Source organism: Crocuta crocuta, unplaced genomic scaffold (genome assembly GCF_008692635.1).
Source record: "Crocuta crocuta isolate KB4526 unplaced genomic scaffold, BGI_CrCroc_1.0 scaffold167, whole genome shotgun sequence".
Lineage (NCBI taxonomy): Eukaryota > Metazoa > Chordata > Mammalia > Carnivora > Hyaenidae > Crocuta > Crocuta crocuta.
This window is the reverse complement of record NW_027532406.1, coordinates 5286983-5310758: the sequence shown is the minus strand read 5'-3', so window position 1 is coordinate 5310758 and position 23776 is coordinate 5286983. Positions and strand designations below refer to the sequence as shown.

Here is a 23776-nt window from a genome sequence, read left to right as displayed (position 1 = left end):
GACAAATCACAATTTCATGAGGCAGCAGCAGAAGGACCAATTTATTTTGGTCAGGCCATCTAGGGAGGCTCCCTGAAGGAGGTGGCATTGGCTTAAGACTGTTCAAACATTATAAACATAAAAGGAAGTGCTGGGCCTCTGGCCAGCAGAGAGAATGACTGACCCAGGGCAGGCTTGTTGAGGGGAAGGAAATAAGGGATGCGGGAGGCCCCATTCTACCTGCAAAGTGTTTCCCCTGGGGCCGGGGGCAGCCGTCGGACCCTAGGGTTCCCGACTGGGAATGTGCCCAGGCAGCAGCAGCAACCACATGGGCCACTCTTCAGAGCCTGTCTCAGGGAGCCCAGCCAGGCAATGCGGCGGCTCTCCTGACAATCCTGTGACCCCCCGCCTCTGAGGGCCTGTGGGCAGGGAGGGCCCGTGTCACCTCAGGACCCTGGGCTGGAGGCCAAGTGCAGAACAGGTCCCCTGTTAGCGATTATGGCTCTGAATTCCTGTGAGGAACACGGAGGCCTGAGACGGGGCTAGTGCTTTGTGGATCCAGGAGGGATTGTGGGGTGCAGGAAGGGGGTCAGCGGGGTGGGTACCCCACGAACCATCTAGATCCCAGACTGCCCGCACGGCTCCTTCCCCCACCTCCATCTCTGCCTCCCTGGGTCCTGGGCCTCGCTGCCCCTGCACTGGGGGTGGCGGGGTTGTGGCTGTGCTGTGCATCCCCCCTTTGTCTTCAGTGACTCTGTGAGTCACAGGCCTGGTGTGGAAGCAAGGCACGTGTAAGCTTTGTCACCATCTGGTTCCGTTTTCCACCCTCTGCAGATCATGCATATTTAAGGGGTTACAGAGTAAGCCCCTGGCAGGCTGTGTGAGGAGGGGCCGCGGGGCTGGGTCCCGGCCTTGACTCTCACCCCTGCCTAATATACACATCCCAGCAGCTCTCTGAGGCTCCGTCCTTTGTCTCTAGAATGGGCTTACAGTGGGGGAGGGGGCAGATGGGGACGGACCGTAACAAAGCTGGGCTTTCTTTATGGGGCGATGAAACGGTCTAAAATTGATGTGGGGCGCTTGCACGGCTCTGTGCGTAAACTAAATACCATTAAATTCTACGCTTTAAATGGGTGAATTGTATGGCATATGAATTATATTTCAATAAAGCTGCTACAAAATGTGCCTGGCCAGTAGAAAGGCCTAGACAGGTGTTGTTAGTAATTATGAGACAGTCTTAGGGTGGCGGAGAGTGTGGGGTCTCTTCGGTCTGGTCCAGACTCGCTGCGTGACCTTGAATGAGTTTCTAGATTGCTCTGTGTGTAGATTCCTCATCTTTAAGGAGGAGAGAAGAGCAACCATCTAGAGGATTGTACAGAGGATTAAATAAGATAAAGTGAAAAAGCAAACGGTCTGGTATATGGTGGGGTCTTAACAAATGAAATTATTTCAGTACTTCTTGCTAGTAATATTTATTACTTCTCTGCAGTAATTACAGTTATTATTTATAGTGGAAGATGCTGTAAATCTTGTTAGAGTCTCTTGTGTTGCAGCCGTATGTAGATTAGCAGCTTTCCCTGGCGCGGGTCTGAGGCCTCCTCTGGTCCCCAGGCTGGCCGAGCCTTGCCTTCCCTCTGCTTGGGCAATCTTAGTACCGTGAGCCGATCGGCACTCACACCACGCGTGGAAATGTCAGTGTCACGACTGATCTGAGATGACCCAGCTGCCTTCCAGGACACAGATACTGAGAAGCTAAGTGAAGTATTATGCTAACAATCCGTGAGCCCCTGCCCAGAGCCCCAGACTTTCACCAGGTCCTGGGGATGCAGGGATGAGACTCAGCCCTGTCTCCATGAATTCCAGAAGCCTGCAGTTTAAATTTTTTTAATGCTTAATTGATTTTTTGAGAGAGAGACAGAGAGAGCAGAGGAGGGGCAGAGAGAGAGGGAGACACAGAATCCGAAGCAGGCTCCAGGCTCCGAGCTGTCAGCACAGAGCCTGACGTGGGGCTCAAACTCACAGACTGTGAGATCATGACCTGAGCTGAAGGCAGATGCTTAACTGACTGAGCCCCGCAAGGGGCTAGAAGCCCACAGTTTAAAGAAGAGGCTGACATGCACAGTGGACAGTGCGAAACGAGATAGACCACACTAAACTTCTGTGTTTTATGGGAAAACAGAGACGCAAAATGCACTTGGTGGGTGGCCTGGAGGTGACTATTGAGAAGGAGAGGTGCTCCGGGAAGGCTGTCGAGGGGAGAGGACATTTGGGCCACATATTAAAACCTCAGCCGGTGTTTTTAAAGCCAAGAGGGAGGAACTGAAGGCACTCTGTAGGGACAGAAGTGCTGCGTCTTCACAGGATTCAGGAGACGGGGAGTCATCCCAGCTCTCCGTAAGCGAGGGGGAGCAGTGAAGATGTAGGGGAATCTCTGCCTCCCCGTGAAGCTTAGGCTTGCCCCTGTGGCCATAGGGAGCCACGGGAGGTCCGTAAGCAGGAGTTACATTAGTATTGGGCGAAGGTGCTGACCGTTCCAGATGCGGGCTGGTTCGGTGCTGGGGTTGCACGTTTGCCTGTGGCTTGTTGGTGTCCCTGACAGTGCCTGTTCTTGCCCCGGGGGCCACTCCTTGCTGGCGGGGGGAGCCAGTGGGCTGACCCCGCAGCAGCTCCTTAGGAAGCCCCTGGCTCTGCCCTGCTGTCCACCCCTGACCTGGGCATGCGGAGTGTGACGCCTGGAGTTCCAAGAGGTGCCCTCATCCCGCCACCCAGCTGGCCTGTCTGTACATCGTGGCCTGCGGGCTGCCTGTCCTCACCCGGCTGTGCTGTCACCCCTGGAGGGACAGAGGCAGTCTGGTCTCCCCTCCTTGCCCCTCCCACCTCCCCAGCCCGGATAGCAGCCCCTGCTCTGCGGACCCCCGCCCTCATCCCTGGTGTGCTGATGTGTTNTCATCCACCCCCCCATCTCAGCCACCTGGTTCCCAGAAACCAGAGGCTGGCTTTCACCTGCTGTTTATCTCAGTGCCAAGCGTGGGGTGGGGCTCACGATGCCTCCAGGAGCAGGGAATGACACAGAGAAAGGGCCACATGTAGTAAGGGCGGTGGGACCGTGGCAAACCGGGGGAGCGGGTGTGGGGACATGCCCTGTTTAAAGGAAATACCCATCCGGCTTTGTAAGAGCCTTAAGGACTTGAAGGAGAAATTAGAAATCATGACTTAAAATTTTTTTTAAGTTTATTTATTTAGAGAGAGCTCACGGGAGGGGCAGAGAGAAAAAGGGAGAGGGAGAGAGAGAGAGAGAGAGAGAGAGAGAGAATACCAAGCAGGTTCTGCGCTGTCAGCACAGAGCCAGATGTGAGGCTTGAACTCATGAACTGTGGGATCGTGGACTTGAGCCGAAATCAAGAGTCGGATGCTTAACTGACTGGGCCACCTGGGTGCCCTGGAAATAATGATTTTTAAGCAAAGGGTTCTAGTTCTTAAGACTGTGTGGGCCCGTCACAGCAGGACAATTAGCTAAAGGCCTCTGATTGCCAGTAGGGAGATTAGCAAGGGGACCAGAGAGCGACCCCGGCAACCAGATCTCCTGGGTGGAAATCCCAGCTCTGGCTTTCACGCATGCTGTGTGGCCCTGGACAATTCCTGGGCCTCTCTGGGCTTCGGTTTCCTCGTCTGTGCGGTGGGGATGGTAAAGGAGGCCACCTGGTCGAGCTGTCCCGTGTGCAGGGGGTTATTAGCACAGTGCTTGAGGTGCTTCAGCTGTCGCTGTGGGAAGGCGTGAGCTTGTTGCTTGAATCTGCTGGGTCTGAGGGGGTGGGTGGTAGGAAGGAGGAGGAAGTCGAGAGCACCTGTTACTCTGCCTGACACCCCCAGAGAGGTCCCCGGGCTTCCAGCGGGGCAGGCGAAGCCCGTCGCCGTCCTGACCTCACCAGTCCTGTTAGTTTTTCTCAGGCTGCAACTTGCTCCTTGCCCCAGTTTGCGGTCTCACCTGGACCAGTCCCACTGGGTTCCCAGAGGGCGGGGCCTGAGCGGAGTCACCTGCCTGTCCTCTGGGCTGACTCTTGGTGGCTGCGGGTGAGCCGACCCTGGGAGCCAGTGTGGACAGCCTGCTGCAGAGGTGGCACAAAGCTGGCATTGGTGTCTTCTCAGACCGCCAGATGGGGGTGGGGGGGACAGTTTATCTGTCACACTCGCCGTGTCTGACCGTCCGTCTGCCCCCGGCCAGCCGTGACAAATGTGTCCCTCGCGCCACCACCTCTGGCAGGCCAGCTGTGGCATGCTGTCCTGAAAGCCATGCCCTGGGGGCCCGTCTGCCCCCCTGCCCTCTGCCCATCTTGCCCGTCCCCAGAGCTCACGTCCTGTGCCAGCTACAACCTGGTTTAGCATTGCTTGCTCTCCAGAGAATCCCCGGGTCTGCTCTTTAGAATTTACATTTGTAGAATGAAAACAAGACATTGATTGTCTCTTTGGTGGGAAGGGGAGCTCCCCACAACCCACGTCCCCAGGGTGAGTGCGGATCTTCAGGTGGGAGGGGCCTGCAGCCCTTCTTACTCTTTGTCGCGTGCAGCCTCTGTGGCCTGTCTCAGCTGCCGGGCACGAGGGCCCAGGGGCCGCAGAGGAGGAGACAGTGGTCAGCGTGGCCTGCCTTGACCCCTGCCAAATGCCAGGGCCCGGCAGCACAGGTTTTGCTGGGGAGAGAGGCCAAGGGGGGAAACTGAGGGGCTGGATCAGTTACCCACAGATCTGTAACAGGTTGGCCTAAAACCAAGGAGTGCAGGGCATTCATCCTCACGATTCTGCTGGCCGATTCTGTAGGTCCCATGGGGCATTGGCCCCCGTGCTGGCGGGGCAGTCCCTGCCCTCTCTCCACCGGGCAGCCCTGGGATTTGCAGGCGGGCTCCGGTGGGCACGGTCGGAAGCTGCAGGACCTCCTCAGGCCCAGCCCTGAGCAGGACGTGGCTTCTGTGCCTCTTGTGGGTCACAGTGAGCCATGGAGCCAGGCTAGATTTTCTAAGACAGGGGAATTGGGGGCCACCTCTGGAGGGCCATGGCCGCAAAGTCACACGGCAAGGAGGTGTGTGGATGGGGACAGGAGGACAGCAGCCACCTTTGCAGTCCTCTGTCCACACCAACTCTGGGAAAGTCACTTGACCTCTCTGAGCCTCGGTTTCCACATCTGGAAAGTGGGTGTCCTACCTTCTCGTTTTAGTTCTGCCATGGTGCCCAGCACAATAAATGGTGGCTTTTGTTCACTGTTGTTGATCTCTTGGAATAAATATAGAAACTGAGGCAGGATCCACAGTAAGTTTGTTTCCAGATCTCTGGGCACCCGTTCCAGTGCTCTTCCTGCTTCCCAGAAGCCCCTGTCCCATCGGAGCCTCTGTCTGAGTTGACGCGCAGGGTCTGGTCCCCAGGTAGTTCTCTGGTCCTCAAGGTGGTCTGGTCTGGCCGAGTTTCACCCCCCTGGTCTCCCTGTGGCTGTGTCTTGCTGGCTGCCCTGGATTAATAACTTATTTATGATACGGAATAAAAGTCAGACATCACCTCACTGCCGCTGCTCTCGGGCAGGGCCAAGGAGGGCTGGTCTGGGGGCCGGTTTCATTTTTCTTCCCTGGTGTCCTCCGGCTGGCTGGAGGGAGGGTGGCCTCTGGGCCCGTGAGTGTGGTGGGGGCTTCGCTCGCCTTTCGTCTGTCGTCCCTGTTCAGTGGGGCAGGGGCCCAGGGGCGGGCTTTCGGAGGGGGCCTGGGGGATCTGTGCTTCTCCTGGACCCTGCAGTGCGACGTTCCCAAGCCATCTGCGGGGCCTGGCATTCTGTGTTCAACATGTGGGCCTTGCCCCACCTTCAGAGTCTGAAATACAATAACGATGACTATGACGACAGCAATAACGGTAATCTTTGCAGGCGGCCCGGTCTCTGACAGCTCTGCGTTTCCTGTTAGCACAAATAACCCTGTGTTGTGAAAACCTCTAGGGGTGAGTCCAGCTCAGCGTCATTTCCATAGGCCACCTTGACTTTGGCCCGAGTGTGGACAGCTGTGGCTGCAGGAGGCTTTGGGGCCTCTCGGTCCCCTCTTAATTTTCCAGATGAGGAAGCTGAGGCCCACAGAAGGGAAGGGACTCACCCAGGGTCACAGAGCAGCTGTAAGCACTCCCAGTCCAGTCCCCCACCCTCCCCCTTGGCCTCTTCTGAGTCCGTGGGAAAGGACTGAGTACATGTTGACAGTGACTCAGGGTTGTAAGCCCTGGGCTGGCCAGTGATGCAGTAGCCGTGGCAACAGCGTTAGAGCCCAAGTGCTAATGCCGTTGGTCTTGGGCTCTGGGGCACAGGCTGGCAGTCCTTGGGCCCGGGCACCTCTGCGAGAGCAGGATGCTCAACTTCTGCGTGTCTCGTGTCCCTGAAAACTGGGAAGCCAACTAAGAAAAAACAAATATCAGCCTCCTGCTCAGCAGGATTTGAAGGTCGAACAGAACCTTCCGGTGTTTCTTGGCCCTTAATCACCACTGCCACCGTTTTATCTATTTTCAAAACACTGGAGGGCAGTGGGCGGCTTTTCCGCACACGTTGCTCGTCAGAGAATATGAAACACCCCCCAGTCTCCTTATCTCCGGTTGTCTGTAACCCGGGCTGCGGGGCCTGGAGAACAGTCCCCTTTCAGAGAAATGTGCGAAGGGGGGAGCACTTGTCTGAATGCAAACCCTGTTCCCCAAGGGTTGCCTGAAGCGCTTTGTCAGCCTTTGCTTTTAAGCCAACCAAATGTTTGTACCTTTGATCTGTCCGAAAAATGCCCATACCCCCGGCCACCTCCACCCCACAGCGGAGGTCCATTTCTGCCCCGTGAGGCTGGCAGGAGCCCACACTCTGAATTAGCTCCTCTGGCCCAAAGAGGCCTTGTGTTCTGTAGCCGACAGGCTGCTGGCCTGGGAGCACTGAGTGCTCAATGCTTTGTCACCTTATAATTCAGTCCCTAGATCTGGAGACTGTAGGCAACACATGCTGTCCCCTAAGCCGCGGCCACATTTTATGGGAGAGCAGAGCTCTCGTTAAGGGCGATACGCTCAAGGGAGTTCGTTAAGGAGGCTGGGCCCCAAGGACGCCTGTTTAAGGGGGTTTTGTGGCTCAGGACTTGTCCTCCTGCAGCTCACGTTTCAAAGAATAGACAAGTGTGTCCCCTGGATGGGGATAGAGCCGGAGCCACTGGGGAAAAGGGGAGGGAGCGGCGGTGGGGTGACATTTGAGCTGGGTCGGAGGGGCGGTCCTGGCAGAGCTCACAGCAGGGACAGAGGTGTGGAGGCCCCGGTGACCACATGTGGTTCCAGGTATGGAACAGGGCCCGTGCGGCTGCAGTTGGGGGGGGAATGTTTGTTGCTGATTATCCCCAAAGGGGAACAAACAGGGCTTGACAGGGAAAACAGGTGTTGGGGTGGTCCAGACAGTACCCCTCCTGCCCCCGGGTGGGACGGTTGTGGCCTCCCCAGCGGATCTGCCTGCCTCCACCCGGGCCCCTGCCATCCACCCGCCAGCAGCAGCCAGAGCTGTCTTGTTAAATCCAAGCCCTCCCGTGACACTCACCTGGGGACAGCCATGCAGGCCTGGGCTGTGGTCCCTCCTCCCCCCGCCGCCTGTGACCTCCTCCACCCCTCTCCCTCCGTGCTCCCCTGACTGCCCTCCTTTGGAGCATTCTTCCACAGATGCTGCCAGCTCCTGCCCCCTCATCTCCCTCAGGCTTTTTTGCCCTCAAATGTCACCTGAGTAGCCTCTTCCCTGACTTCATGATTTAAAATTTCGGATCCCGAGGGGCGCCTGGGTGGCTCAGTCGGTTGAGCCTCTGACTTCGGCTCAGGCCATGATCTCACAGTTCGTGGGTTCGAGCCCCGCGTCGGGCTCTGTGCTGACAGCTAGCTCAGAGCCTGGAGCCTGTCTTTGGATTCTGTGTCTCCCTCTCTCTCTGACCCTCCCCTGCTCACGCTGCCTCTCTCTCTCTCTCTCAAAAATAAAAATAAAAACATTAAAAAATAAGATAAAATAAAATAAAATTTCGGATCCCATTTCTCTGCCCTGCGTTAGTTCTCCCTGCCACTGGTTCTGTTTGGTATGCTGTGGCTTTACTTATTCATCACCTGTCTCACCCCTCAATAGAACGTTAGCCCCAAGTGAGGAGGAATTTGGGGCTGTGTCCCCAGTGCCAGTGCCTAGAACAAGGCTTGCTCAGTAATTATCTCTGAATGAATGAATGAATGAATGAATGGTGAATTGTACTACAAGACAGAGCTGTAGGAGAAATTGCAGAGATGTACATGAACGTGTAAAGTGACTTGAGAACCTGGTGAGTGGCCCCAGCAGCTGGAATGTGGGCATTTGCATTGCTAGTAACCAACAGGGCTTAGCGCAGATGAGGTTTGGCGCCCAAGTTCTAAGAAATCTGGAAAACATGGTCATGGAGCCAAGCCTAGGTCAGGAGTAAGGACAGCAGGAGCCCCAGCAAATACAGATTCCTGGCCACCATGCAGAGGAGGGCAGGGATGCCCTGGGGAGGGGGGGGCTNNGGGCCCTGCACAGGAATCTGAGAGGCCCGCTCCTCCTTCTTTCCTCCCCTGCTCCCCCACCTCGCCTGGGGAACCGTCCCTGCTGCCACCGCAGCCCTTGTTTATTGCTTGCTGCAGACCTGCTGGATGTCAGACTCCGTGGTGAACATTTTACATGCATGATCTCGTGCGGGCAGAGCATGGCTTAAAACCCAGCCAGCGCCCCTCTGGGCCAGGGTGACGTAGGGTGGCTCAGAGGGGACAAGTGCCCCGTCGGGGGCTGGCCCCCAGCTGTGGGAGGGACCGGCCACACTTCTTCCCAGAGCTGCCCCGCTGTCCGCTGCTCTGCTTCTGAGCTGTAGGGCTGAGACCATGGGGCCTCGGTGCGGGGAGCCGCCCCTCAGCCCAGGGCTGGGCAGCCACATGGCCTCCTGGCATTGGAAAGCTGCTTCCCATCTCCTTGTCCTGCAGCCGCTGCCGGGACTCAGGGCCAAGCGGGCAAGGTCGAGCTCCCAGCCTGAGCGTGGTGGGCCCTGGTGGTGATAGGCAGGGACACCTCAGAGCCGCACGGCTTCTGGGCACAGGGAATGGAACGTAGGGGTGGCTGCCGGCCGGGGAAGGTCTGCCCTGAACTCTGGCTGGGCTCCAGGGTGGGGGTTTGCTGCAGATGGGGAGTCTGTGAGCACCCGCAGGTGTGGGGCCCTGCCCTGCCCCTGGGCCAGGACCTCTGCTGCTGGGGAGGGGAGGGCTGGCGTAAAAAGTGAGCGCCCTTCCTTTAAAGAATATTTACTAAGCTTTTGAAGACCTGAGCAACTGCTCCCCACAGGGCCGGAGGAGGACAGAATCAATCAGCACCTTCATCATCCACCTTCATCATCGTAGTGCTTGAGGCGCTGCTACTAATTGTTCTCACGGTCTGCGCTGTGGACCCCCCAGTGTGCGGGGGCCGTGACATCATCGACTTGCCACTAGCCGCCCAGCATATCCACAGCCCCCTCCCAGTCCCACCCAGCTCAGGGCAGTCTTGGTGAATTATTCTTCCCTGGGTGTGGAGCCTCCCCTGGAGGGAAGGAGGTGGGGGGGCTCTAAGACAGCACCTCTGCACAACTACATGCGGTGGGGACTGGCCTTGGTCAGGCTCAGCCCCCGGAAATGGTCGCGACACCCTGTTCCCAGCCCCGCCTTGTCCAGGGCACCTTCTCCTTGTTCTGTTGCTCGCTGTCTGTCTTGCCCATTTCCTGCATTATGACCGGCTGATTCTGGTCCAACAACCCCAGCTGATACTACTCGCTTTGTGAGATCTGGGTGATCCCTTAAACATTCCATTGTTTGGAAGCTTCCGGAGTTTAGATGAGTGGTTCCCAGGCCTGGCTGCACATTAGAATCACCTAGGCAGCTCAGAGAGCGTGCTGATGCCTGGGCCGCACCCCCTGAGATTTGATCCATTGGCCTGGGGTGTGGTCTCGGTGTCCCCCTGGTGACCCTAGTGGTGACACCCACTGCGGTAGCCTCCTGGAAAAGTCTATTGTGTGTTTGATGGAAAAGCTGGGGTCAGGTTGGGGATGCCAGGAGAGCCGGGCCAGAGAAGGAGGGAGCGGAAGGGGCGGCCGCCCTTCCAGCCGGGGGCTGGACCTCAGGGTGGGGGTGGGGTGCATTTTTCGCTTTGTGACCCATCCTGCAAGTAACCCTTTGGTTTCAGATGTGGCAGCTGAGGCTTGGAGAAGCCTCTGCACCACTTGCAGGAAAGTTGGGCAATCGAAAAGGGGGGCTTCATGGGGTTTGTTTCCTTTTTCAAAACTTTGTTTGAAAATAATTCTTGTGTAACCATTACTTGCTCATTGTCATCGGCGAATGTTCTGTGCAGAATCGATTTCCTTTCAGATGGGGAATCCTAGAAACGTTAGAAAACTCCTATAGAGTTTAAAGAGAAGGAAAGTGCTACAATTTTGCCACCTAGAGACCCCTCCCCAGCCTCTGGGTGCGTTTCCACCAACCTATGATATGCCCTATGTCGCCTTTAAAACTCCCCTGAACCAGCACAGCCTCTGCTTCCTGAGGACTCCTCCCCTTAAGGGTGCTCCACCCATGGTACTTTTTCCCATGGGCCTTTCTTCCCGCTTTCGGCACAGATCTGAGTGGGTGACAGCCAGTTCCCTGTGGAACCAGGAGTTAGAGGCAACCAACTTGTGCGTCCAGAATGCCACTTCCAGCCCTGAACCCATGAGCCGTGGGACTCCCAGGCACACTGAGTCGATCGTGATAATCCTGGCTGTGAGCAGGCACACTCGCAGTGTCCTTGCCTCGAGCCTGGACCGTTCTAGGTGCTCTGTGTAGATTTTCCAGAGCAACCCTGCAGGACCGGGACTGGCATGATCCTCAGGCACAGGGACATCAAGTAACATGTCCCTGATGACGCTGTTTGGGGAGCAGCACCCAGGGACTCGGGCTCTCGGGTCTCCACATTTACCCGCCGCACCTACCTCATTGCTTCTTCCCTGAGAAGGATGCTTGCTGCAGATGGACGAGGCCCAGCAAGGCTTTCCCCCAGCACCTCCCAGGCTGTGGGCTGCAGAGGCCATGACCCTGGGAAGGGGGGCCCAGCGGTCGCCCCAGATAACGACCTCCAGCTGGTGGAAGCTGTCCGCTTCCTGGTGTTTCTCCTGAGATTTTGGCCTGTTGGGGGCATTCTGAAGCTGCCCCCACGTGGGACAGGCAGGGCAGGGCATGCCAGTCGAGGACAAGCCTGGCGGCCGCGGCTGCATCCTTCAGGGCCCCCTTCCTCCTGCCTGTCCCCAAGGCTGCGGCTCCGGGAGAATCGGCTTTCCGACTTGCCCTGGCTGGGGCCCCGGCCTTGGCGGGGCAGCCTGCGGCAGAGCTCCTGCGGCTCGGGGCTCCCACATCAGGTTTGGATTACCCGACATCTCGGCGTCCGCGGGCTTTCATCCCAGCCCTGCTGACTCACGCCGCCATGGTCACGGGCAGCCTGTGCAGCTCGTGCGCGCCTGGCGTCCGAGGGCCTGTGTGTCGTCCCCGAGCCGACGTGTCTGCCGGCTGCCTGCGTGCGTGTGTGCATGTCTGCCCCGGGGTGTGCAATGGCCCTTCGTGTGGCCCCGTGGTGCACGTGTGTCCCTGTTTGCATGCCTGTGTCATCTCTCCTCTCCCTGAATGTGTGCCGTGTTCTTTTTAACAGCTTTATTGAGATACAATTTCCCTCCCATGCAGTTCGCCTAATTTATTATATTTTTTATTAATTTGAGAAAGAGAGAGAGAGCATGAACAGGGGAGGGGGCAGGGAGAGAGAAAATTGTAAGTAGGCTGCACTGGGTACAGAGCCCGACATGGGGCTTGATCCCATGACCCTGAGGTTATGATCTGAGCCAAAATCAAGAGTCAGGATGCTCAACCGACTGAGCCACCCAGGCGTCCCTCACCTAATTTAAAGTGTACAGTTCAGGGGTGCCTGAGTGGCTCAGTCGATTAGGCACCTGACTTGGGCTCAGGTCATGATCTCATAGTTCACAGGTTCAAGCCCCGTTGTTGGGCTCTGTGCTGACAGCTCACAGCTTGGAGCCTGCTTTGGATTTTGTGTCTCCCTCTCTCTCTGCCCCTCCCCTGCTCATGCTCTGTTTCTCTTTCTCTGAAATGAATATTAAAAAATTTAAAAAAATAAAGTGTATAGTTCAGTGAATTTTTATGATATGGGTAGAGTTGGGTAATTATCATTCAGTTTGAGAACATTTTCAGTATCTCAAAAAGAAGCCCTGTGCCCTTTTGGTTATCACTGCCTCGCATCCATTACCCCAGCCCGTGACAACCACTGATCTTTCTGTCCCTATAGATTTCCCTGCTCTGGACATTTTGTATGGATGGAACTGTAGAATACGTGGCCTTTTGTGCCTGGCTTCTTTCACTAGGCCTTATGTTTTCGAGATTTGTCTGTGTTTCAACATGGATTAGTACTTCTCTTTTTTTGGTTGTTGATGCATTCATCTGTTGAGGGGCATTTGGGTCGATCCTCCTTTCTGACTGCTGTGAGCAGGGCCGCAGTGAACGCTCACGGACAAGTTTTTGTGTGGACCCACATTGTCATTTCTTTTGGGCGCGTACCAAGGGGTGGAACTACGAGGTCATATGGTAACTGTTCAGTGTTTTGTGGAACCTCTAGACTGTTTTCCAAAGGGGCTGCATCACTTTACATTCCCACCAGCCCAGCCGTGTGCAGGGGGAGGGAAGCTGAGACCCTGGCGCTAGCCGGCAGGGCGGGAGGAGGGAGTTTCACAGAGGAGATGTCCCTGAGCACATCTGTGTGCTGACAAGAGTGACCCAAGAGAGCGTGGGCATGGCAATGCTGGGAAGAGGGGCACTTGCTGGAAGAGCTGTGTTCTGGAGGGGGTGAGAGGGAGGGGAGGAGGGCACAGGGTGCCCACAGGGTGGTTGTTCGTAGGGTGGTGGCGGGGTAGGGGAGAGCCTGCCCGATGGTGCCTGTTTTCTCCTTGAGAACAGGAGAGGAGGAGGAGGTGGGGACAGTGTCAGAAGGCTAAGCCATCAGTGTAGCGGGGAGCTGCAGCAGAGTCGCCAGCTGGCACCACGCTCACGGGAGAGCTGTGGCCATTGGTCGCAAGTGAGGCCAGTGGCGTCATGTGCATTTCTCCATCAGTGTGCAGGCACGGAGAGCGTGGCTGGGTGGGTTGCACCAGGGCAGAGGCTTTTCTGAGATGGCGGGAAGGAGGGAAAGGCAGGGAGAGAGCTATGGGTGTTTGCAGAATTATTATTGTGTCTAGACTGAGAAGTCCTCGGTGGTAAGAAGGGAAGTGAGGTCGTGGCCGTGGGGTTTGGACAGTGATGAGGCAGTGGGGCCCCGCACTGGAGGTCTTGGTGAAGCTTGGTAAGAGCTGGAGCCACAGGGCCAGAGTCAGGTGAGCAGGGGGGTGGGGGCCGGAGGCAGACACCTGCAGTCGGGGTTTCTGAGTTCTGGCTGGTGCCGTGGTCTGGGGAGGGAGCGTGGCTGGGGACAGAAGCAGGTTGCTGGGCTGGGTGAACCCGAGGGAAGCCGTTCCAGATTCCCCTGCTGTGGTTCCCCGTTGTGTGTATCACCCCAGCCTCCGCTTGCTGGGCTTTCTTTCATTTCCTACAGTGGAACCGTTTTAAGCTGAATTTGCTGGAAGCCTAGAACCTGAGACAGCACAGCTGGCAGTAAAACCTTGGTAATGGAATTTCCAGAGCAAGTTTGGGCCCGAGAATGTGCTCTTCTTGGGAGGTGGTGGGATGGCTGGTTGGAGGCCCGCTCTGCTTCTTTCTCCTGTGGGGAGGCCCCACCTGGGCTGACCTTGGAAGAAGAAAGAGGGGACCCGGCTTCATCGGAGCCGTCATCTTGAAATAAATCCTCCCGGGCTTTCTGCACGGGGTGGCCAATCTGAAGGCACAGCAAGGCGGCTTTGGATTACACTCTCCTGGAGAGAAGGCCTGTGGCCGGACCCCCAGAGCTCCACTCCGTACCTGTGCCTGGACCCCAAGCTGGGTCTTCGCCCGTTGTCTCTGCACCCGACCTGGCGTAGACAGAGCGCTTCCCGGTATAAGCCCAGAGTTCGGCGCCTCCACAGACACCTATTTCAGTCCTGTGGGGGGGGTCTCTTCCCATGGCTTCCAAGATGTGTTGGCTCACTGTACCATCGCCTCTCAGTTTGCGTGCAAGTACGTGCGATTTTAGAATAAACGTGTTTATATATACACCTGGACACACACCCACGAATTCCAAAATAATGCAGCCTCAGTTATCTGTTAAAATAGCTGGGACTTCATCTGATGATAGACGGTTACCCATGAGCAGCTGAACTTGCTCGATTATGACCTAAGGCAGGATACAAGGGTACTCCAACCCCTGCCTCCCCCCGTCACCACAGGACCTTGTCTCCTTCAGGCACCCTGGACTTACCCTCCAGACCTGGGGCTTCCCCCGAAGGGAAACAGGCCTAGAAAATCTGGGATAGCATGGCCTGGAGGCCTCCGGATGAAGACGCAGCAGAAGGCATTGCCTTTGCCACTAAAATGATGTCACCAGCCATACTGGGAAGGTCAGACAGGTCTCCCTCAGCCACTCACCTCCCTGGAGCGGCCCCTTAGTAGCAGCCGTAGTAAAGGAGTCTCGAGCCCGGCTGACGGCGGCCAGGCCTGTGCATTGGAGAGTTTCCATTTGGAGAAAATCGCCAGAGGGCCTGCGTAGTATGTGGCTCAATAATGTGGATATAATCAGCTGGTTTGGCCGTGTTGCATGAAGAACCTTTCTAGTATATGTTTCTGCTAAGTTACTGTTTGGAAGAGAAGGCGGTATGGGGTGAAAACAGGGCCGACCTTTGTTTTCTAGCAACGTGTCTTTCCTCTTCTCTCGATTTCTCATACAGAAACTTGATTTGATTTTCGTTCTTTATAATTAGCCACCACTTGTCAGAAATAGAAACATCTCATGAATTGAGAGACAGGAGTGATTCTGCAAGGAGGCAGAGAGCCAGAACGTTCCCATTGCCAATGTGTCTGCCCCCAGCGGTGCCCGGTGTCCTGGCCGGGGCAGAGCTGAAGATAGTCTGCCAAACCTCTCGTGGCGTGGATGGGGAAACCGAGGGCCGTGGGGGAGGGACCTGCCCAGCCCACCTCCTGATCTGGTGGCTGAGCCTGCCTGCCCTTCCCCTCTCCAGGAGAAGGGTCTCAGAGACCGAGGGGGCGCCCTAGCCTGGGCAAGAACTGTCTGTCAAGGCCACACACAGTGCACAAAATGGAGCAAGAGCATTGCTGAAAGTTCTGTCTTTGACCCCTGGGTTTTGGTGGGATCCACGGTCACAAAGGGATTTGAAATGTAGTTCCCAGGTTGTTACATTAAAGGGTTTGATCTTTGCCCTCGCCGGGTAGCAGGGAAGGGGAGATGGGGATTCCTTAACTCTTCCCTGGGGAGAGCACTGGGGGCATGGGGCTGGACCAGACCCAGGAATCCTGTGGCTTCTACTTCTGACGGAGAAGGGCTGAGGGTGTGGTGGGGATGGGGTGCGGGGTAAGAATCCTTTCAGGCTTCTGGGAGTCACCCGGGGGAAGGTGGGGTCTGCTCCCTTTAGGACCGTGTGCAGAAGTTTCTCCTCTGTTCTCACAGCCATGTGGGGGGTGGCCTGGCTGCCTGGGGAGCCCTTTGCCCAGAGGTAGGACGTCAACATGTTGCTTGCTCCGTAAGCTCAGACTAGATGGGAGGCCCAGGGACATATAGGTGGGAGTACGAGAGGGAAGTGTCTTTGCTCAGAGTGGCCCACAGGGGCAGATGTGGGGCCCCGGGATGGCCTAAGGTAACAGAGCCTCCTGGTTAAGAGCCACACGGAGTTGGGTTCTTATTCTAGTGCTGTCACTTGCTTGCTGGGTGACTGAGCAAGTTTCTTAACCTTTCTGAGCCTGTTTCCTCATCCATGAAATGGGTCTAATATTTGCATCTACCTTATAAGGTTGTTGTAAAGGTAAACTATGCCACTAGAAGTGGCTGTTACGTGAGATACTGTTGTTAACCCCAGTGATAATAAGACTCTTTACAAAGGGTGGAATGTCTGGAAGCGTGTTTCAGCTCAGTAAACATTACCACTGTCTCTGCACAGAACAGGCTATGTCTTGGGGGAGGGGGGCTCTCTGTTGCCTGAGGAATCCAAGCAAAGGTTAAGAACTCCCCTGGCTAGGGACGTTGTGGGGGGATTGAAGCTTCAGACTGGGGAAGGCCTGGTGGTCTTGAAAGGTCTGTGTGGTCCACGATTGTGGGCAGGAAGGGTGAACTGGACGGCAATGCCTTTGCAGCCCAGCCCTGTGCCGTGCGGATCATCCCAGGCTCTGGGATGCCTCATGTGAGGCACTGAGATCTGGCCGCCACATGGGCCAGGGCATGCCAGCTTTTAAGGGGCGGCGGTAGCTTTGGCAGGAGAGGATTAGTGGCTGCCGACTTGTGTGCTCAGTAGATCTCTGAGGCGATTCCCAAAGAAGTCATCTCAGAACAGGGGGGAGTGGGAAAGTTGGATAAAGTCATGGCCGCTTTCAAAAGAGGCAGCTCCTATTCGTGTAGGGAACGTCTGATAGATTTATAAAAATACTTCCTTTGTTCACTGCCTTGTGTTCACAGCTGCCTCCCCGGGGTCTGGACGGCGCTGGTATGTAGTAGGCACTCAATAGATACTTGCGGAATGAGTGAAGGAATTCATTTAGGATTGCCTACTATTTTCCAGGCACTGTGGTAGGTGGGCCGGACTGACTGGTTTTTAGAGCTGGCACCAGGGGAGGGCGTGGGGCGTGTGTAGCTACCCATGGATTCGCACACATATGTTTCATTGGCCCCTGGGATTATTGCCTCCATTGGGGGCCAATAACATATTTGTGGGGCTTGGCTGAGGTTGTATTTTGAATGTTTTTATTTCCAAGGCCAACACCTGATTATTTTTACAGGAATATTTTGATGCAGGCAAAAAAATTAGATTAAAAACAGAGCCTGCCTTCCCACCCTTACCCTGGCTCCCTTACTGTCAGCAGACGTGAACTCCGTGGTGAGCACGCACACGTGCTTCAAATCTGACATAACAGCACTTTGTGTCAGAGTGGGGACCCAGCACCCATGTTAAGGATAATTAACCTTTACCGGTAGGAATTCCCTCCCCCCCACCTTGTCCTGGGTGGGGGCATTAAAGGCAAACCTGCGTGATGGCGCTTCAGGGTGGAATTCTGTGCCCCAGGGAGTGTGTGTGCGGATTTACGGCAATGGCTTTCCGGCCTCCCCCTCCCCCCTTTAAGCCCCAGACGCCTTACAACACAGTAAAAGTGGATCCGCCTTGCCTGAGATGGACGTGGGCCCCCTTGCTCAGCGTGCGACCACCCGTCTGCCCTTCCCTGCTGGAATCCCCAGGCTCCCCAAGGCGGCACACATGTAGTCACACACATTTGCGTTCACAGATGCTCGCCTGTCCTGGGCCGTGTACTCACGCCTCTTCTCTCTCCCCCTCCCCGCCCCCACTTGCTGCGTGCCCGGCTCAGGCGGGCCTCATCCGCACAGATAGCACCGACTACTTCATAGAGCCCCTGGAGTGGGGGCAGCGGGAGAAGGAGGCCAGCGGGAGGACACACGTGGTGTACCGCCGGGACGTCGGCCAGCCTGGCGGGGACCTTCACAACGAAGGTAGGCGCTGGGCAGGTCCCTGAGTTCCACCTCCGCCCGTACCTCCTGACCTTAACCTCTCAAGTCCTGGCCTCGGCCTTCTCCTCCGCAAGGTGGGACTGGACCCTGTATACCGGCAGAGAAGCCGCGGCAGGTCTTAGGGGCTGTTACAGCTGGCTGGCGGGGGGCGGGGGGCAATGGGTGAGCTACTCGAGCCCCCTGAACTGTGGCGCTAGGGACTCTGGAGGTCGCCGCGGGGCTCTGCGTTGCTCTGGACGGCTGTCTCCCTGCCTGGCGGAAGATGCAGTGGTTGCAGTTAGCTCTTCCCCCTAAACATCCACTCAGCCCTTGGGAGCCACGGGAAGGAGGTTTGCAGGGCACTAGTGAGGAGACTGCCAGGTATCAGGGTCTCGGAGGCAGGCTGTGTCCAACATTCCATTTTTATTTTTATTTTATTTATTTATTTTTCTCTTTTGAGCGAGAGAGAGAGTGTGTGTGTGGGGGGGGGTGCACACATGAGCAGGAGCGGGGCAGAAGAGAGGGAGAGAGAGAATCCCAACCAGGCTCTGTGCTGTCACCATGGAGCCCTATTTGGGGCTCGATCTCACAACCATGAGATCATGACCTGAGCCAAAATCAAGAGTCAAATGCTCAACTGACTGAGCCACTCAGGTGCCCCCAGGAGACCATTTTTCCCCAAATGTTTATTTTTCAAAGAAAGAGAGAGAGAGCGAGTGAGCAGGGGAGGGGCAATGAGAGAGGGAGACAGAGGATCCAAAGTGGACTCCGTGGGCTCCACACTGTCAGCTCAGAGCCTGATGTGGGGTTCGAGCCCACAAACCATGAGGTTATGACCTGAGGCAAAGTCAGTCGCCCAACCAACTGACCCACCCAGCTGCCCCCCAACAGACCATTTTAAATGCCGCCTCCAGCACTGTCTGCTGTGAGGTCCTACCCAATTTGCTTAACGCCTCTGAACCTGATTTTCTAATCTGTAAAGTGGGGGTGATGATGATAGCTGTGTATTAGCAGTGGCGTGTATAAAAAGTCCGGAGCTTGGCAGGTGTCTGGCAGGGCTTACTACAGTATTGTCATTAGGGTAACCACTTACGTGTTAGGGCACGAGCCCCTGAGATTGGGGGTGTCCGGCACGGGAGCCTGCACACGGCCAGTACTTTGGGCCCGTGCTTGCGAGAACGAACCAGTGGAGGCCACGCGTGCTGGTCCTGGGCCCATGGCCAGCTTCATCATCCGACTTAGCTTTGTCACAAAGCACCCTTTGGCCAGGACACAAGAAGGCTTCGGATAGCAGCTGGCCATGAATGGACCACACCCTCCTGCCCGGGCCCCGGTGGGGTCGGGCATAGAGTGAGGGAACCTATGGAAGCCGGTTGTGCCCACATGTGATACATCCTTTGAAGTACCAGCTGCTCTCCCAGTGCTGCTCTTTTTTCTTTTTTTTAAAAATTTTTTAATGTTTATTTATTTTTGAGACAGAGAGAGACAGAGCACGAGCCGGGGAGGGGCAGAGAGAGAGGGAGACACAGAGTCCGAAACAGGCTCCAGGCTTTGAGCTGTCAGCACAGAGCCCGATGCAAGGCTCGAACCCACGGACCGAGAGATCATGACCTGAGCCAAAGTCAGACGCTTAACTGACTGAGCCACCCAGGCACCCCCTCTCCCAGTGCTTCTCTTAAGAGGCGCCACAGCCCCAGAGGCCGAGCTGAGTCGTGGAGGGCTCTGCAGGCTTGGGGTGGGGGTGCGGGAAGGGGGCAGGGACTTGGCCGGGTATCGGGGGGCTGGGGTGGATCTCACGGGCAGGGCAGGACAGCACCATGCCCTCCACCTTAGCTGGGAAGAAGGACAGGTCTCATTGGCTTCCATTTTATCTGAGGCCAGTTCTGAATCAAAAAGCATAAATCCCCCTTTTGGGGAGATTCTGGGGAAGTTGTGCTCCACGGCCATGGGCCTGGAGCCAGCCACACTGCCTGCTGCCACCATGATCAGTGGCTGGGAAGCTCAGACTGCTGAGCTCACAGAGTTGGCGCTCAGGCCCAGGAAGGCTGGTGGTATCCCCATCATCAGGCTTCGCGGCCGGAAGTCATGGGCCCGTGGGTGAGGACAGGTGGTGATGGGGGCGTTTTGGAAACCTGGGACTCTCACTCACTGTTCTTTTAAGACCAGCGGTGGGTCTGAGCCCCGAGAGTATATTAGCGTGTCTAGGTGTGCCTGTCTCCATTGATCATTCTTGCCTAGGACGGAAGGTTTCATTTCACGGCTGCGGGTATACCTCTTGGCATGGAGCGGTGCCTCAGAGGCCCAGGCCAGCCGGTCAGAGCCGGCTTAGCTGCCAGCAAGTGGGCTTTGGAGAAATCTGCCTCAGGCCAAACACCTTCCTCCATCTCCGTCAGCCTCCGTGCTGCCCAAGTGTCAGCCCAGCTCAGGTGTCCCCTCTCCGGGACCCCTGGCTTTCTCTCAGGGCTGTCTTCTTGTCCCAGGTAGGCTGGGGGCTTCCTGGAGGACAGATACCAAGTCTTAATGATCTTTGTTCCTTCACGTGAGCTCTGCTACCCCACATGATATGTCTGGCTTTCCTCAAGGAAAGAGAGGAGGCATCCCAAGATCCATCAGACGGACTTTCTAGCTGAGATGTGGTCTGTGGAGGGCCTGCGGGCACCTGGGCTCCACGGGAGAAGTATCTGCACCAGTGAACTTGGGGGCAGAGCCGACTCTTCTCTGCCCTCAGGGTACGGTCTTGACTGCTGCTTCCTGAAGAGAACGTGGGTGTGCCCACACACCGCCCCCTCACACATAACACGCTGAACTTCAGAGTCTGGAGGTAGAAATCCCCTTGGCTAGACCTCTAGGTTCAGCTGGTCCCCGCCCAGCCTCTCAGAGACTCCCCTGTGGACACTGCCCGGGCCTCGGGGGGCTGTGCCCTGGACACGGCCATGCTCCTAATGCTGCCCTTTCCCTCCTCAACCCATAGTCCTGCTCTCGATAACCCCTTACCGCCCTATAGGTCCTGCCTGAGGAAGGAATGGGGTGCCTCGGGGCTGTGTGCACCTGTGGCCTGAGCNTTTTATTTATTTTGAGAGAGAGACAGAAAGTGCATGGGGGAGGGGAAGAAAGAGAAGGAGACAGAATCCCAAGCCCGTTCTACCATATCAGCGTAAACTTGGGGTTCGAACTCACAAACCATGAGATCATGACCTGAGCCGAAATTAAGAATCAGACGCTTAACCGACCGAGCCACTCAGGCATCCCCTTCTTCTTCTTTTTTTTAATGTTTATTTATTTTTGAGAGAGAGAGAGATACAGAGTGCAAACGGGGAGGGGCAGAGAGAGAGGGAGTCACAGAATTCGAAGCAGGCTCCAGGCTCTGAGTTGTCAGCACAGAGCCTGACGCAGGGCTTGAACTCATGAACCCTGAGATCATGACCTGAGCTGAAGTTGGATGCTTAACCAACTGAGCCACCCAGGTGGCCTTTTTTTTTTTTTTTTTAACTTGAGATTAAAACCCACCATTTGAATCATTTTCAAGTATACATTTCAGTGGGTTTTTCCTGTTTATAGTGTTGCGAAACCAGCACCACTATCTGATTCTAGAACATTTCTGCCACTCCCATAAAAAGCCCTGTGCCCATTAATTAGCTGTCACTCCTCTGCCCCCCCTCCCCAACCCTACCTTCTTCTTTCAGAAGCGGCAGATGTGCCTCTTCTGGACATCTCACGTAGATGGGATCGTGCAGGCCTCTGGCACTGGCTTCTCCCACTCAGCATGTGGGGTCCGGCCATGTGGAGCACATGGCACTACTTCACCCCTTCTTATGGAAGGGTCCACTGACTGCACGAATACCCCACATTTGGCTTATCTCTTCATCTGTCAGTCGACACGTGGGCCGTTTCCAGTTGTTGGTTATTACGGAACGCTGCTGTGAACGTTCACGTGCACGTTTTTGTGTGGAAGTGCGCTTTCAATTCTCTTGGGTATGTAACTTGCAGTGTGGCATGGCCGGGTCCTATGGAAACACTGTATTGATCTTTTGNGGCACTGGCTTCTCCCACTCAGCATGTGGGGTCCGGCCATGTGGAGCACATGGCACTACTTCACCCCTTCTTATGGAAGGGTCCACTGACTGCACGAATACCCCACATTTGGCTTATCTCTTCATCTGTCAGTCGACACCTGGGCCGTTTCCAGTTGTTGGTTATTACGGAACGCTGCTGTGAACGTTCACGTGCACGTTTTTGTGTGGAAGTGCGCTTTCAATTCTCTTGGGTATGTAACTCGCAGTGTGGCATGGCCGGGTCCTGTGGAAACACTGTATTGATCTTTTGGGGGGGCTGCCAAACTGCCTTTGCAAGAGCAGCTGCGTTGTTGCACATTCTCGTGGGACTTCTTGGGTGGGCTTCTGGAAAACCTCCCCGGGGCCTGCCGCCCCCACCCTCCCCTCTTGGAAGGTTACCTGCTTCTGGCCTGAGAGACCGATGAGGGTGTGGGGGCACCTCTCCAGGGCCTCTGGCTGACGTCAGGAGGCCCTGCCCTGGGCCCCTCACTGTGTGTAATGAGAGGGGAATCCGGGTGGGCCCTGACAGGGTGTGGTAGTGGGAGGGTGGGGGCCCTGGGTTTCCATTCTGGGCTTATGCCGTTAACTTTCTGTGTGACCAGGATGAGTCAGGCGACCTCTCTGAGCCTCCCTTTGACAGGCCTGTGGCTGGGAGAGCCGAGAGGCGTCATGTCCTGAGTCTCACTTGCAGTTTGTAAATCTGTGGGCACCGCTCACATGTTGGGAGTGACCATCATGTATTCTTGCTGCTTCGTGGAGGCATCGCTCATTCCTTCTCCTCCCCTCCTGGGGGCTCTGCTTCCCCCCTCCCAGGCATTTGTCACTCACCATTGGGCTCAGGCGCCAGGCCACCCGGAGCTCTTGCGTCGGGTGGAATGAGGGCGACACAGGCCTGAGCCTTGCTCGCCAGGCAGGGCATCACTCAGAGGGCTGGCCACAGGCTTCTGGTTTCTCCACTCAGCCAGCGCGCACACGTTTTTTGCAACCCTTAAGTCTAGTGCTTTCTTTCCTTTGCACCGAGAACCCCTAGCCAAAGGGTAGGGAAAAAGAAACCATAGCAGAGTGCCGTGGCTCCCTGTGGCCCTGTCCTCAGAGTTCAGTTCCTGAAGTAGCCATACTGACCGAGGCTTAGAGGCAGATCTTGGGTCTCTGCCAAGGTACCTGGTGACTCATCCCTGAGGGTCACGCGTATTCTGGACAGTTTCACCCCGTACCTGCTCCCGGTGGGTTTTGCAGGTGAAATTCCCACTGCTGGGACCCTCCTGCTCTCCGTGTGGCCCAGCTTAGATGTGCCCTCCTCCAGAAGGCTCTGTCCACTCCCCAGTCCTGGTTTGGGTGGGAAGCCTTGCCCATTCAGTCCCCCTGGAGGCGTCGAAGTCACTGTACTCTTACCATCTGGTTCTTTCTCTGTCACCCCGGGGGGGAGGCAGTGGGCTCAAGGGCGGGGGTCCCACCTTTATCTCCCACCTAGCATCTACCCACCTAGTACGTATGGGGCCCCTCCTGCAGTCACACCCCTTGGTACATGCTGGGGGGTATCGGTGGCATTTTCCTATCCTTAGTCCCTGTCCCACACTCTGGAGGATTCTCACGTAACTGGATATTCTCAGAAATCAATGGTACGGGGGCGCCTGGGTGGCTCAGTTGGTGAAGCGTCCAACTCTTGGTTTTGGCTCACGCCATGATCTCAGGAGCCTGCTTGGGATTCTCTCTCTTCGCCCCCGCACTACTCACTCTCACTCTTTCAAAACAAACCAAGTAAAATAAAATAAAGAAATTAGCGGCACAAGTGTCAGAGCTTCAGGGTAGAATGGAGGGGAATCCCGAAATGTTAGGGCTTNAAATTTTCCCTTTACCCTTCTAGGTTCTTGGCTGAGGCCCCCTGTAATAAAAGACAGATTAACAAGAATAAAGCAATCAGAAGTTTAATTACACGGGTACCTTCTGTATATGTGGGAGAGACTCCAGAAAACTGAGTAACTCCCCAGAATGGTCCAAGCCACCACCTTAACAGCAGCTTAAGACAAAAGAAAATGTTGGTGGGTGGAGA

The 23776-nt window shown here is 56.0% G+C and overlaps 1 protein-coding gene across 1 annotated transcript in view; it reads left to right on the top strand.

Moving 5' to 3' along the window:
- The window catches only part of ADAMTS14 (ADAM metallopeptidase with thrombospondin type 1 motif 14), a gene marked incomplete at its 5' end in the record, with an annotated part of 78897 nt that overhangs the window by 5998 nt on the left and 49123 nt on the right, over positions 1-23776 (top strand). Inside the window, one exon of the mRNA XM_077778497.1 lies at positions 17536-17677. Within this exon, the coding sequence (XP_077634623.1) occupies positions 17536-17677 (142 nt within the window). The remainder of the gene's footprint in view (positions 1-17535; positions 17678-23776) is intronic.